At 45.2% G+C, this 15,806-nt stretch overlaps 2 protein-coding genes across 2 annotated transcripts in view; both read left to right on the forward strand.

Annotated features, from left to right (window-relative positions):
• The window catches only part of tgfbi (transforming growth factor, beta-induced), a 31,493-nt gene extending 19,920 nt beyond the window's left edge, over positions 1-11,573 (forward strand). Inside the window, exons 11-17 of the mRNA XM_037076697.1 lie at positions 6,529-6,665; positions 8,949-9,079; positions 9,761-9,885; positions 9,976-10,078; positions 10,232-10,299; positions 10,801-10,825; positions 10,916-11,573. Of these exons, the coding sequence (XP_036932592.1) occupies positions 6,529-6,665; positions 8,949-9,079; positions 9,761-9,885; positions 9,976-10,078; positions 10,232-10,299; positions 10,801-10,825; positions 10,916-10,977 (651 nt within the window). The 3' untranslated portion in view covers positions 10,978-11,573. The remainder of the gene's footprint in view (positions 1-6,528; positions 6,666-8,948; positions 9,080-9,760; positions 9,886-9,975; positions 10,079-10,231; positions 10,300-10,800; positions 10,826-10,915) is intronic.
• Positions 11,574-13,254: 1,681 nt separating this feature from the next.
• exosc3 (exosome component 3) lies at positions 13,255-15,782 on the forward strand. Its single transcript, XM_037076698.1, has 4 exons — positions 13,255-13,585; positions 14,175-14,324; positions 14,433-14,584; positions 14,665-15,782. Exons 1-4 carry the CDS (start codon positions 13,292-13,294, stop codon positions 14,870-14,872), a joined length of 804 nt encoding a protein of 267 aa, XP_036932593.1. The 5' UTR covers positions 13,255-13,291; the 3' UTR covers positions 14,873-15,782.
• The last annotated feature ends 24 nt before the right edge of the window (positions 15,783-15,806 follow it).

Genomic DNA, 15,806 nt, shown 5'->3' on the forward strand with positions numbered 1-15,806 from the left:
TGGGTCTGCAAAAACTATATACAGTGCAAATATACTATAAATGTCATATAAACGACTTCTCTTTTCTTCGTTGGTCCAAAAAATTTCAAAGATCAGAAAGTCACCAGGAGTCTTCAAGGCTGAGTGCAATAGAACTTTATTTGCCAGCAAAAAAGAGTGGGATCAGACACAGACAAAATCCATGAAAAACCAAACTGACCCGAGGCTCAAACCCCCGAACATCCTCTTTTAAATGCAGAAAAGTGGGTGTGTCCATTCGGACAACATGGTTTCCACCAATCACTATTCTGCTTAATTTCTGCTGACATTGTTATTTCTTTGTGGAAAAACACCATATTTTCTTATGGAAAATCCCCGTACCTCTAGTGGAAAAACCCAGTATTACCTTCTGTGCTTGCGCAAAGATTGGTGTACGTGCAGAACTGCATGTCGACCAGTTGCTCTTTGCCTTGCTTTGTTTTTTTTCAAGAAGGTGCTCTCCCTGTGTCCTTATCACTGGCTCTTAGAAACTCTGGCCTTCAGGCCTTCAGTTAACTCCCTTTCTTGATGCATCCTGTTATACCTGATCACACTTTGCACTGTATTTTTAAACTTAATGAAAGTGTTACATATTTGGTTATATGATGTTATTCTTAGATTTGTGGTTACATTTTCCCACTTACTATCAGTTACCATTAGTCACTATTTACTAACTGTGGTTATTTTATACTGACCAATATGTACTTACTATGGTTATTTTACACTACATAAACAATAAACAATAATAACATATCCAACAAAACAGTAGAGAAATCAGAGTTCTCTCTGTCAGGCAGAGGTGGGAGAGTTATTACATAAAGTGATGGCAGGAAAGTTTTCCTATTTCTGTTGTTATGACAGCGAAGCTGGAGCAGCCTTTTGGAGAAGGTGCTCCGCTGTCTGACCAGTGTGAGGTGGAGAGGGTGGAGAGGATTATCCATGATGGATAATATATAGTTTTTTTTATAGTAATATAGTTTTTTCAGTGTCCTCCTCTCCACCAAAGCCTTCAGAGTGTCCTGTTAACAGCCAATCACAGAGCCAGCCTTCCTGATTAGTTTGTTGAGTCTGTTGGTGTCGCTGGCTCCGATGCTACTCCCCCAACAAACCACAGCAAAGAAAAGTACACTGGCCACCACAGACTGATAAAAGATCTCCAACATCTTGCTGCACACGTTGAAGGATCTCAGCTTCCTCAGGAAGTAAAGTCTGCCCATCCCCTTCTTGTAAACAGCTTCAGTGTTAGATCTCCAGGCCAGTCTGTGGTTGATGGTAACACCAAGGTACTTACAATCCTCCACCATCTCCACATCCTTTCCCAGAATGCCTAGTGGTTGGGGAGCCGTCCTCCTCTTCGTCCTAAAATCTATCACCATCTCTCTGGTCTTGCTGATGTTCAGCTGCAGGTGATTCTGTCCAGTCCACTCCACAAAGTTGTCCACCAGTGCCCTGTACTCCTCCTCCTGTCCCTCACTTATACACCTAACAACAGCCGAGTCGTCAGAAAACTTCTGCAGGTGACGTCAGTGAAAGTCAGTGGTGTATAAGGTAAACAGGAAAGGAGACACTACAGTCCCCTGTGGAGCTCTTGCATCACTAACCACCACATCAGACAGAACACTGCCCATACAGACAAACTGTGGCCTGCATGTCAGGTAGTCAGTAATCCAGGAGATCATCATGTCGTCCACACCCATCACCAGTAGCAGTGGCTGAATGGTGTTAAAAGCACTGGAGAAATCAAAGAATGTGATTCTCACAGTGCCACCATCTAGGTGCAAATGGGCTGGTTGCAGCAGGTAGATGACAGAGTCATCAACTCCCAAGTGGGGCTGTTAAGCAAATTGCAGAGGGTCTAGCAGGGCTCTCACCTGCGGCCTCAGGTTGGCCAAGATCTGTCTCTCCAGCACCTTCATCACGTAAGATGTGAGGGCCACTGGTCAGTAGTAACTGAGGTCTGATGGTGTCGACTTCTTTGGCACAGGAACCAGCACCGGTATTCTCTCTCTCCTGACCCAGGCTCAGGTTGTACAGGTGTTGTAGGACAGGAGACAGCTGGCTGGCACATGTCTTCAGGATCCCGGGGATGATATCATCAGGGCCTGCAGCCTTCCACTGGTGGAGTCTCTCCAGCTGTCTCCTAACCTGGCCTGCAGTCACAGTCATGCGGGAGAGGGTGCTGGTGTCTTGAGTGGAGGAGGAGGAGGAGGAGGAGAGGTGCTGCACAGGAGAGCTCACATCAGGAGAGTGATGGGGGAGGAAGCATATGGGGCAGTGAGGGTATGTGGGGGTCTGGAGGTGTCCGGGAGATGACAGAAGGCTGTGAGCTGAACCTATTGAAGAATGTGTTCAGCTAATTTGCCCTCTCCAAGCTGCCTGATGACTGTCTATCGCTCACACCCGTTGATCTGCTTCATTCCTGTCCACACATCCCTCACATTGTTCTGCTGGAGTTTGGCCTCCAGCTTCCTCCTGTAGGTGTCTTTACAGGCCCTCAGCATATCCCTGAGTTCATGCTGCACTCTCTTCAGACCTGAACATCCTCTGCCTCTTGTTAAGAAGAGCTTTCAGGTCATTGGTGATCCACGGCTTATCGTTAGGGAAGCAGCGTACAGTCCAGGTTGGCATGGTGGTGTGTTCACAGAACCTGATGTATTCTGTGATGCAGTCAATGATGCTGTCGAGATCCTCTACATGTAGCTCAACAAGTACATCCCAGTCTGTTGACTCAAAGCAGTCCTATAGTGCATCAGCAGCCTCCTGAGTCCATCTCCTCATGCTCCAAGTGTGGACAGGCTGCCGCTGAACAAGAGGGACATACTTAGGGGTCAGCAGGACCATGTTGTGGTCAGATTTGGCAAGGTGGGGGAGGGCTGTGTGACTGCATACATGCTTAGCGTCTGCATATAAAAGATCCAGTGTGTTATAGTCTTCGGTGGGACAGTCAATATACTGGTGAAACGTTGGGAGGGTTTTGTCCAGTGAGACGTGATTAAAATCCCCAGTGATGACAATGAAAGCTTTAGGATGCTGCGTCTGTATCTGGGCAACGGCGGAGTGGATGACGTCACAGGCCACCACTGCATCAGGTAAAGGAGGAACGTTACACACTGATAATGTTGGCGGACATGAATTCCCGGGGTGAATAATAGGGTCGCATCCCCACAGTCAGCAGTTCAATGTCCGGGGTACAGAGAAGTTCCTTCACATGAACATGTCCAGGATTACACCATCTCTTACTCACATACAGTGCAATCCCTCTTCCTTTCTTCTTTCCATTGCTTATAACGTCCATGTCCGCCCGAACAGTGCTGAAGCCGGGAACCGCCACGCTGTGGTCCGGGATGTGTGAGTGAAGCCATGTCTCCATGAAACACAACACACTGCACTCATGATATTCCCTCTGAATCTTTATCAGCACGGCGAGCTCGTCTGTCTTATTTCCCAGAGACTTCACATTCCCCATGACAATCGCTGGTACAGCCACTCTATGTCTTCTCTTCACCCTCCATTTCACTCTGGCCCTGCAGCCCCGGCATCCCCTCCTCAGCTCCTTCGGGACCTCAGGCCTGGCTCTGGGCAGCAGTGCAGGTTCACACAGCAGTGCAGGTTTACACAGCGCAATCAGCTGGTCGCGTATTTAAACAGTGTGCTTAATGATGCGCTCCTAACCCTCCGTTGCTAGGGCTAGCAGAAACATCATAGTAAGTGCCGCGAAAGTACCTCAAAAGTTCAAAAAGGAAAGTGTCCATCCTCTCATGGTCACTGGAGAAGAGTTGCCATAACTCACAATGAAAATCAAAACATAAATACAAAAAACGACCAAAAACTTGGAAACCCACAGGAGCTGCTGCAACAGGCTGCCACCTAGTTCGGCGCCATGGCAACCCCAAATAGTAGTAGTAATAGTAATGACCAAAATTAGCATGGTTATCGGTAGACCGTGGTATTTTTAAAATGTCTTCAAAATGTTGAAAAAACACTGATAAACTGAAATAATTTCACAAAGATTTATATTTTAATAGATTTATTATATAATAAAGTAGTCCAAATCCAAAACCTTAATAAAACACTGCTAAATCAACATTAAACAAGTATAGAAGAATGTATCAGAACTGTGCAAAATAGGTCATTGGCTTTTTGTGATGAGGCAGCCTGTTCTTGAAACGTGTCCTTTAATGTCTGCATTACAGAGGTAGAATGAGATGTAGTGGCAGCAGCACTCAATTGGCCAGTAGACCCTCTCTGTGAAAAAAATGAAGAGGAAATGTCATCATTGATTATCACTGTCATTGTTACTTAATACTAAGGGTGCAACCAACCGATCACAAAACTCACTTTTTTAGATCAAAACAAAAAAAGATTTTTGTTTAATTAATTGTGAATACTCTATTTTGGCTCTCATCTCTATCTAGACACTTTTTATATTCACCATTTTATGTTATTCTTTATATATAATCTATTCTACAAATAATTCACAAGTATTATATATTTCTGATAGTACTGATATATAGTGGCTGTCTGTCTATAGTGGCGGCACATTTGCTCCAAGGTAAGGGCGGCAATGTGCCGTAGTAGTTTCTGGGCTGTCTTCCTCAAAGGTGTCGGCATGTAGTATGTTGATAAAAGAATTCTGCGGAGGCAAGGCTGGGTGGAATGATAGAGCCGTCTTTATTGAAACAAACTTCGGTTAGCCTAGAGTCCGAGCAGAGTGTTGCCGCACATCTGGTGTTTCCCAATCTAGGGCAAAGTAATGCCAAACGTTTTTGCCCTCTGCCCTACCAGAACTCCTACGCCTTTGATCTTAGGAATTCTACCAAATGCCACCCCTCTCACTTTCTCTTCCTATGCGAGGGTTTTTAGAGTCCCTTTCCAGCACACACCCACTTCTCCTAATTTGTCACTTTGGTAAATTATCCAATAGACTAAAAGAGGAGTTGACCTGTCTCCCTCGTAAACTCATTTAACTTGGCTGCATTCAACTTTATGTCTTGTCCCCAAAATGACCCAAATGGGTTCCCTGCTCTTCTACGGGAACATAAACATTTAAGCATCTCCAACCATTTGGCGTGCGGGCCAACCTCAGGTTTATTACTTTATGATGGCCTGCCGCCTGCTAACCTTTAGCACTCACAGAGTTACTACTCGGACCCCTGGAGCTGTGAGCCTCACTCTGTCTGCATTCTTAACTCACATGAGGAGAAACAATTAGTCATCATTCAATCTAAACTAAGTAAACTCAAAAATCAGAATGTTTTGCCATCCAGATACCTCATGTGTGTAGTTTCTTCCTGTAGCTTATCTCTGATGCCCACCTCAGGGCTGATCAGAGCTCCTGGTTATGGGGACCCTCACACTGTCACATTCCCGCAGTTGTCTAAGGGGAGCATCTGGTCCCTTCTCATCCTGTCTTCCTCCTATTCACTATTGTCTTAGAACCCAGGATGTGTAGGAAACACACAGATACTACATAATAACAGCAAATTAAAAAAGATTAAACTCGACATACATACATCATGCACCCGAGCTTAAGGTTAGCTTACCTTGCATTCGCTGAACAGTTGAGGGTGATGGTCGTGTAAATTTGATGTGTTGCCGCTGCTCGCAAAAACCTTCGTCTCATAGCTCCTGCAGAGGGCTGCCATCCTCGACCAGCTGCCCCTGAGTATTCTTATAATAACCAAAATACACCCAGACTTCAGATTTGGTTTCTTTGGAGTTGGAAAAATGGCATAAGGGCCACTACTATCATGTCCTCCCTCAGCCATGTCTTCTTCACTACATAACAAGCACACGTTATACATTGCACCTGCGTAGTGAGACTTTGATAAAGTAGGATTAGGTTACCGTGGTAATTAAAACTTAAACGGTAGCCTTCACCGTCAGGAATTTTACCATGGTTTACCGTGACACTAGTAAGCGTTACATCCCTGCTGGTACAGCTGATGTTGCTCTACTGGATTCTGGTACAGTTGATGTTGCTCTGCTGGACTCTGGTTGTACAGTTGATATTACTCCACTGGATTTTTGTACAATTGATGTTGCTCCTTGATTCTATATGTAGGTTTGTTGCAACCTTTGTTTTTTATGTTTTACCTGTTGCCTTGGTAACACAGCACACGTGTTAATACATGTACCGAACTGTGCTATTGATCATGTGATCAGTCTGTGGTGGAGGGTTGTCTCTGGTGGTCTCTATAGTGACTCCACATGTTACTGGTCCTTTCACTCCTGGGTGGTTCCCATGTCTGCTCAGTAATGAACTCTACAGACCGCAAGAAGCTTCCTGCTTCTGATGACTGCTAAATCTTTCCAGACACTGTTTGTGTGTGTGTGCACTTTGACAGAATGACTTTCAATTAAGACCTGATGTGGTTCAGAGACCCATGGGCTGCTTTATCAGTCCATTATGTTTGGATGGTGGACTCAGCTGGTGCATCAGACCTCCTCCACTGTGCGACTTCACTTGCATCCTTTCAGATGTTCACTCATTTCTCCATGGGTCTGTAGAACCTGTGCATCGAGAACGCCTGCATCGCTGCCCACGATAAGACAGGACGCTACGCCACCATGTTCACTGTGGACAAAGTCCTCACTCCACCAATGGGAACCATCATGGACATCCTGAAGGCGGACGACCGCTTCAGGTGAGGACATTGTTTTATCTGTTCGGTTCACCAACACTGTCTGAACACAGGTATGACGTGAAGCATGTTCAGAATTCAGAAGTCAGAATTTTGTTTCTCTATTGAGGAGTTTAAAGAATAAAAACCTCAGAGAGCTCAGCTTCTGATGGTTGAACCAGTCTTCACCTTCTTCTATCTCCTGCTCATCCTCCTCCACCACCTTCCCCTTCACCTCCTCCTCCTCCTCCTCTCTATTGGATAATAAAACTCCCCACTGTAATTAGAGAGCCAAGCCCAAGGGGCCGAGGGAATGTGTATGCAAGCATACGTCTTTCCTAGGACCAGCAGAGCTAGGAACCCTATTGTAATTATAAGGATTTTTATTTTTATTTTTCTCTGGCTAAAAGTGGTGCTGCAGGCTAAACCATGCAAGGGAGGGCGATGCAATTTGGAGGGTTGGTCCAGACTCCTGCAAATATCTCTCACACAAAAAAATACATTTATCCTCCGTGTTTTTGCCTATAACTCCCACACTGTATGTTGCAGATTCAAAAACTTGTATCCCCAGATTCCCTGAATGGAGCTGAATCACTTTGCAAGTGGCCCCGGCAATTTCCTCCTAGAGAGTTTTTTCATTAAATCGCAAAATCCGGAAAACCTACTTTTTCAAACCCCTCCTTGGAATTTTGTCTCTTCTGCGTGAAACTTGGCAGGCACACTCTTCAGCTGGACCTGATCTAAAGTTATCAAAAGATTTTTGCTTGGTCAAAAAATTCACACATTTTACGAAATTTGGTCGGTATGATGTAGGGCCAATCCTGAGGCCATACCTTGAAGGTGGTCATTACTGGTCAAAGTGGGCGTGGCTTAGTACAACAGATCCAAATGAGCACACAATCAGCCTTTTGCACTTCCAGTGCACTTCCCATTACAGCGAATACCACGGCTCAGACGTTGGCCTGTGTCCTCACTTTTGCCCCAAGCCCGTCATCCTTTGGGGCCAACTTCCGTGGGCTCTGCAGTGTGTGGAGTCCGAGTCGCTCGGGGGGCTTGGCCCCCGTTCTAACTGCTTGCAGTTCTAGCTTAATCTTGTAACTGCTGACTCATGGAGGAAGTGGTTCTGTCTGTTCTGTATTTCTCAATACTTTGAAAGTCTCCTTAATCTTCCTTAATGTATTGAAGCAGCAGAGTTTATGAACTACAGGTGCTCTAACCATCAAACTGATGTTGGCAGTTTTTCTGTGGTGGAGAAATTAATTTACAGCTTCAATTACAGAACAAGTTCAGACCCAGTTTAGTTTGAATTCTACAACTAACAAATCTGTCAGCAGTGCCACAGCTTCAAATGTTAGCCTTCTGGAGAGGCTACTGATGTTAAGGCCCCAACACACCGCCCAGACTGAAGCCAACGTCTAACTGCCTATATCAAACCACTCTGTTGCCTCTCATCCGACCCATTCGGCATAAAAGTTGCATTGAACACACTGCTTCAATGTGCTGCCAACTCCACAGTACCGTCTACGTTCTACACTTGCATGAGATGCAATAAGCCTCCTTAACAGCGAGTGGCACTAGTCTCATGCCAGTCATCCAAAACAGGAAATGACGGAACGGAGTGCATTTAAAAACAAAGCTCACACAGTATTGGATCAATATTGACTTGACCTGCGAAGATGTTTGTGGAATAAATACTTGGCATTACCTAAAAGATAATTAAGGCTGAGCTGACACTCGCATTGTGTGCTTTAGGGCTCGTTATTATACGTAGATGTGGTTATGTGGTTTCTTTACCATCGTCACTTCCGCCCCTCCCACACACCGCGCTGATTCGCTAGCACATCGCCAATCAGAATGGTCATACAGCTAGCACACAACCAATCAGAGTAATCCAATGGCTCAGACAGCCAACAGCCAACCTCCTCAGACTTCACATGTTGAATGGGAGCAGACGCTGTCCGCACGGTTCCAAAAACATCCAACGCAGCTGAACACACTGAACAGATTTGTTCCCAAACTTGTCCGAGTCTCCCTAAACGCTTCAGATGGCCAACAGTTGGCCTGGTGTGTTCCTGCCTTTAGCCTGCTGGAGAAGCTAACATTGATTGCTAGTCTATTGGAAAAACTAACACAGATGCTAGGCTGTGGCAGAAGCTAACAACAGTGTTGGCTTGTTGGATAGGTTAACACTGATAATAGCCTATTGGAGATGCTGAAACTGATGCTAGTTTGTTGCAGAAGCAAACACTGTTACTAGCCTGTCAGAAATGCTAACACATGGATACATCCTCCTCCTCTTTGTTTCAGTCTCCTGGTTGGTGCCATCCAGACAGCAGGGATGACGGAACTGTTGAACCAACAGGGGGCGCTGACCTTCTTTGCTCCCACCAACGATGCCTTCAATGCCATTTCACCGTCCGAACTCAATAGACTGATGCGTGAGTAAAAAGCAGAAGAATGATGAAATATGGAGAATAGCAGCATGGCAAACACTGATGTTAGCCTGTTTTAGAAGCAAATGTTGATGTCAGCCTGTTGTGGAAGCTAATGTTGACGTTAGCCTGTTGGAGAAGCTAATGTTGACATTAGCCTGTTTTAGAAGCTAATGTTAGAGACGTTGAAACAATCCTCCAAACAGCTCCGTCAGTCCAGAGACTGCGGTAAAGGATCATTCAGTGTGGGTATTTCATTGTCATGGATGGTTCCAGGCAGCCGTGCTGGTGAGAAAGTGTTATTCAGCTGCAGGAGGAAACAGTGACATTAGTTTGGTCATCTCCTTCAGTCCTCTGCTCCTTGTTTGGTCCGACTGTTCAGAATAGTTCTGTTTATGTGACTCACAGTCAAATCATTTCCCAACGCTCAGCACAGCGCCTTAATGACGTTTATATAAACTGTCTCTGCTGCAGCAGCCTAATAAAGACATGCAGAGACACGGGTACAGTGTGGAAGGATGCCGAAGACACATGAGGCAACCACCGCAGGACTCAAAACTTAATGTCAAATATCAAAACTCTTATTTGTCCGATATTGAAAAAAAAGTTTTTCTGTCACTCATCAGATTTGATTTTTTGATATTTTACCACATGAGGTGTGTTACTGCTGTGTCCTCTGTCTCCCAGGTAACCCTCAGGAGCTGTCAGGTGTGCTCAGGTATCACCTGGGCGAGGGGCTGTTGGTCAGCGGAGGAGTCAGCTCTCACACCAGAGTCAAACCTCTGCTGGGAGAGAAGCTGGAGCTCAGTGTGGTCAGTCCTCTCACCTCACCTACTGTTCCATAACTTTATTTAAACTCTGACCAGTTGAGAGTTTTGACAGCTGTCCTCTCTGTGTTCCAGCGTAACTCCACCTTGTACGTCAACAAGATACCGGTGGCCGACGCCGACCTGATGGCAACTAATGGAGTCGTCCATGCCATCAACACCGTCATCAAACCTCTGTGTGAGTCGAACACCCCCAAAATTTAGAGCTTATTATAGGATGTGTTCACAGCTAGAAACAAGAGGACAGACCCACCTGTTGGAGACGCTTTAATGATGGAGAATCATCATGTATGTGAAGTCCGGTCCAGTGATGCTGTTTGTGTCTCCGCAGCTCCGAAGGTGGACAGAGAACAGGCCGACGGACCTGCAGTGCCGCTCAGATCAGCTGCTGCCTCCAGGGTGAGAAGACACACCGATAACCATGCACTGATCAACCACACCCTCGGCACGCAGGTGGTCAAGTGGTTAGAGCGCATGCCATATACGCAGCTGACCCTCGTTCAAATTCCGGCTGGAGGTCCTTTGCCGCATGTCACACCCCCCTCTCTCTGTGTTTCCGATCTGTCCACCACTTAATAAATAATAGCCTGTTAGCTAATACAGATGTTAGCCTGTTGGAGAAGCTAATACAGTTTCATGTTGTCTGTTCAGAGAGAAGTTTTATCTACTTGAGCTCATGCTCACGACAACAGTGGATGTAAACATTGATAGCTAGTCCTTTGTCCATGAGTAGATGCAGCCTGTGTGGTGATGCAGAAACAAAATAGTTTCCATATTTTGCACAAAGGCTGAATGCTCATGTCTCATCGGGAAAATAACAGAAAATAATTGTATTGCATTTCTGAGGGGTTCTGATTGATGTCTGTTTCCTCCCTTCTGTCCATTCTTTCTGTCACACAGGCAGACTCCAAGAGCTTCAGGAACGGTGAGTTTCTGATCAAGAGGCATGAAGAATCAAACCTGATATGACTCTGACCTTCCTGATGATTTGTATGTATTGTGTGCTTTTTTTCAGATGATCTCTTCCAGAAGGTGGTCACGAGTCGCTCCAGCAGGACGATGAACAAGAGTCAGTAGAGGTGCAGTCCAGACCAGACCAGAACAGACAAGATGAAACCGGAAAAGTTCCCCTGAGATTCTCCATCACTGCCGCTTGTTCTGTTTCTATACTCATCTATAAAAACCTGAGCACACTTCAGCTCTCAGTCGAGCACGATCCAACAAAGAAAGCCAAAATCTTCTCTGCGGGTTGTTGAAAGCATTCTGGGAAATGTAGGAAATCACTAAGTGAAGGAGACAAGGCTGATCAGAAGTGTTCGTCAGACAGTGTGAGAGGAGCTGAGGGGGATTTTTCTTCTTATTCAGTTTGTGGAGAGAAGAAAATGAAATATTGTGTGTTCATGTTTTTTTTCTGTGTACTGTAAAAAAAGCAACAACAACAACTAGTTTTGACCAAAAGTCACTTTTTTAAAGTTTGAATGTTCACATGTGTGAAACTTTTGTAAAGTTTATGTTGTGTACTCTCTGTGTTGTTGTTGTCCTGTAGCATGTGGGCAGGCCTGAGCTCAAACAAACAAACAAACAGACAGACAAACAAGGTGACCTGATGGACTCTGGAGGTTTTTTTTAGGATTTTTTTCTTTGTGCTTTTGTAAAATAAAGCTGAAAAACGAGCTCTGAAAAGTGTTTAGTAACTGAAGCTCAGTGTGTGTGTGTGTGTGTGTGTGTGTGTGTGTGTGTGTGTGTGTGTGTGTGCGTGTGTGTGTTCCTAAATAAAAGCCAGCTCAGAGGCCTCTGGCTTCAGGCAGGGTTCACGTCTCTCTCGGCTGGTTTGTAAAAGGCTGCAGAGTGTCGATGCGTCACAGCCGTAACACTGTCTTAAATCATCCATAGTCTATGCGCGTTTCCTCGCCGCCACTGAAGGAGGATCAGAGTTATGAAATATTTATGTGGTCCAGGTGAAGTCAACAGCAGCTGGGTCCAAAAGAAACAGGGTCTTTTTTACAGGGTGTAATGTGAAGCAGTGAACGCCTCCTTCAGCCCTCTGGAAGGAAAAAGAACGCTTGCGCGCACACACATACATACACTGTTCTCTAACTGAACACAGAACTTGAAGCTTCAGTTTCTACTTTGAACTATTTCAATCACAAAGTCCAGAAAACAGGAGAAGATGAAGAAGAAGAAGAAGAAAAAGAAGAGGAAAAACAAGAAGAAGAAAAGAGGAAGATGGAGAAGAAGTATATTAACAATAATCCCAGTGCTTTTGAATACAGGACTTTTCCTTGTAATCAAGTATTTCTACTTTAGTGTTTCACTTAAAGGATCTGATGAATCTGACCTGAAACCAGTTTGAACCTGAAAGCACAAAGTCTGGACTCTGGTGGTAATTTCATCTCAGGTCAACATGTGCTCTTCTCTTTATTAAATCAACTGGCTTTTATTTTATTTCAGCGATCCGACTCTTTGATTTCCTGTAAGTCACCCGTCTCCCTCAAACCTTTCTGGGGTCCGATGTTGGTTTTATTCTCCTGCAGCAGTTCCACACTTTCAAATAATGTTAAACAGGTTTTAGCTGCAGGTCTGCAGCTTGTGTTCATCTTCAAGTGACAGCTGCTTACGACCGTGAGCTGAACCCACAGCAGAGGAGGAAACAGAGGAGCTCAGTAAAATACTCATGATCAATGAATCACTAACTTGTCAGAGACCCACTGAAGAGATTTTCCCTCCGTAACATTAAAATAAACACGATATTGATAAAATACTTGAGTAAAGTACAAATATTTAATGATAGTGAAGCATAGTATTTTAATAAATGTACTCCATTAAAGGTAAAAGTCCTGCGTCAGTGTTTGAGCTACAGTTGATTTAGTCCAGAGGTTCCTCAGTTGTGGGTCGGGCCCCTTCCTCAGAGTCACCACAAGAACCTGAGGGGTGGCCAGATTGATTTAAAACCCAGATTAAGCGCAATATGATTTAATATACATGACACAGTGCAACACATCCTTCAGCTCAGTTACTCACACCTGTTACATTCAAATAAACAACATATGAAGTATAAATGTTAACAACTGCATGAGAACAACAATGAGCCAGAGGAGCTTATGTTCAGTCCAGTCCAGTGAGGTCAGCGCGCCCCCTGCTGCTCAGATACACACGTTTGTGATCATAGCTAGTCCAATTCAGAATCAGTATAGCGACACAGTTCAAAACTGCCAAAAGGGTTTTTTTTTTCATTCAGAGACTAATTCTTATTTGGTTAAATTGTCCAAAACATATTTCTACCACATGACACAAACTGTAGCTCCACGTTCAGTCACGCGCACACATGTTGTTGTTCCTCCCGCCCCGCAGAGGGTGCTGCAGGTGCAGCCCCCGATTTCCCGTGTGCCACATGTATTTCTGTCCGTCGAACAACAATAGCAGCAACAACACATGTGAACGGAGCTGCCGAGGGGTCGCGATGTTTTCTGCTTTAAAAGATAAAGTCGGGGAGGTTTTGTTACCGGGAGATGAATTCTCCTCTGAGGCCAACGACACCATCTCTCTGACGGATCACGTCAAACCGGAGAAGGTGGTGTGTGGTCCGGGTCTGAGGCGGAGCGGGGACCGGCTGCTGGTGTGTAAAAGCGGCTTCCTCCGACACAAACAGCCAAACATGTTCTGGATCGATTCACAGCAGAGGAGGGTGAGACTTTAACATGCTGTTCACACTGATACGAACGAGCTGTTTACTGTGAGTCTGCGTCCAGCAGCAGCTTCTTATGAAGGGCAGGATTCCATTTAGAAAAGTCGCAATTTAAGAGTTTTTTTCGTCAGCGGACTTCAAACGCCTCATAAGACTGAATTAAATCATTAAGCACCGGTTGTGAGTACGGCTTTAAGATAATGTCGTCAGGCCGTGCGCTGTGCTCTCAGATTTCAACTAAAGGAATCCGGTCCGCTGACATGTCGACCCCCGGCCGCTGAATGCTGCCGTGCATTGCAGCAGCAAGCAGCCGGACTCTGTTATGAAAAGCTCAGATTATTTAGTAACACAGTACCGCTCAGTGAACCAGTTAAACACCCAACATTACTCACAAGACTAAACCTGTTCATGAGAACTTTATCAGCCAGATTTAAAAAGGGTATATTTTTAAGCGGAGATCAGCATATCCAGGTATAAGACTACGCCAATCTAACAGTGACTATCTTTATGAAGGGAGGACATTTCCTCAAAGGAGGACAGGTGTTGGAGCAGTACATGCTGGGAGCTGAGTCTGTCTCTGTGTCCTCAGTATGTCCCCACTAAAGGAGAGACCATCATTGGCATCGTGACAGTCAAATCAGGAGATGTCTTCAAGGTGGACTTTGGAGGAAGTGAGCAGGCGTCTCTGTCCTACTTGGCATTTGAGGGAGCGACCAAGAGGAATCGGCCCAATGTCAAGGTGAGACCCTGAGCACACACATGTCCAGGTGAGACCCAGACAGGTCCAGGTGATACCATGAGGACACAGATGTCCAGGTGTGTGACTCCTCCCTTCCCTTGTGTGCAGGTGGGAGACCTGGTGTTTGCTCAGTTTGTCATAGCCAATAAGGACATGGAGCCGGAGCTGGTGTGTGTGGACAGTTCAGGACGAGCCAATGGGATGGGAGTATTTGGAGGAGGCGGCCTGCTCTTCAGTGTCTCTCTGGGATTGATCCGCAGGTATGAGCTCCCTCAGGTGTTTGTGTGTCAGTGAGTGGGTGTGAGTGTCCGTTTCCTCACACCTTGTGTCCCCTGTCCAGACTGCTGTCCCCCCACAGTGACGTCCTATTGGACCTGCAGCAGCTGTTCCCCTGTGAGCTGGTGGTGGGGATGAACGGTCGTCTGTGGGTCAAGTCCTCCAGCATCCAGCAGACACTCGTCATTGCAAACCTGCTGCAGAGCTGCGACACCATGACTGCCCTGCAGAGACGCGAACTGTTCAGGAGGGTGGCACAGGGGGCACTGTAGACTGCCTCAGGCCACCAAGTACACCTGCTGGTCCACATGAGGCAGTTCTTGGGAGCGCTGTGTCAGGGTTTTTGGTGCAGAACTGATAATTTTGTTGTAGTTTAAAGGAACATTGCACAGTTTTTTCTATCTCAGCTGAAACATCAGAGTTATGTTTCAGAAGGTTTGTCTGTGACGTCGGCCGCTTAGACAGCAGCTGCAGTCTGAACATGGATCAGACAGATGCTACAGAGTTCTGACCTGGAGAGGTGTTCTGGAACCTTCTGATGACACCTAATGTGTTTATGAAACTAAAGTATGAACAAACACTTAATTGTTCCAGTCGTATATCTGACTTATGTTCTTGGCTGCTTGTCATGAAAAAGACAAAAATCCAGAAAATGTCCACAGAAGCTTCCAGCTCATTTTATGGTTTTAATAAAATTCTGAGTAGAACCAGTAGAACCCAATTCCAGTTTGAATTCAGTACCCTGCTGGATTTTCTCCAACATGAAAAAGGGTTATTATTTTTGTAATGATTTTTTTGTATAAAGAGATTTAAAATGATCAACAGAACGTGAAGAAATGAGATGGTGTTGACTTCAGAGATATGTCATGAAGTTAGCGTGCTAACCATCTAGCCTCTGCTCGTCCTGGCTCATAAGACCTCTGAGCTTCCAGCCCAGACCTCTTACTGCATTTAAATGCCCAAAATCCCTCATGATCAGGTTCTCAACAACAGAAAAATACTTTGTACATTATTGAATAATCTAATTACTTTCATGATGAATCATTTAGTCTTTGAATTGTAAAATAATTAGTCCAAATCCAAAAGACTTATCATTAACTGTCAGAAATTACAAAGTCAGCAGATTTCAAATTTTAAGAAGCTGAAATGCTTAATTTAAGTGCTCTGCAATTATCTTTCAATGTGGCCGTTTATGTTTTGTCTTCT

Source organism: Acanthopagrus latus, chromosome 18 (assembly GCF_904848185.1).
Source record: "Acanthopagrus latus isolate v.2019 chromosome 18, fAcaLat1.1, whole genome shotgun sequence".
NCBI classification, from domain to species: Eukaryota; Metazoa; Chordata; class Actinopteri; order Spariformes; family Sparidae; genus Acanthopagrus; species Acanthopagrus latus.

Coding starts and splice junctions, on each gene's coding strand:
- exosc3 (XM_037076698.1), top strand. CDS start 13,292: ATGTATTTCTGTCCGTCGAACAACAATAGCAGCAACAACACATGTGAA. Junction 13,586..14,174: donor TCGATTCACAGCAGAGGAGG/GTGAGACTTTAA, acceptor CTGTGTCCTCAG/TATGTCCCCACTAAAGGAGA. Junction 14,585..14,664: donor TCTCTGGGATTGATCCGCAG/GTATGAGCTCCC, acceptor TCCCCTGTCCAG/ACTGCTGTCCCCCCACAGTG.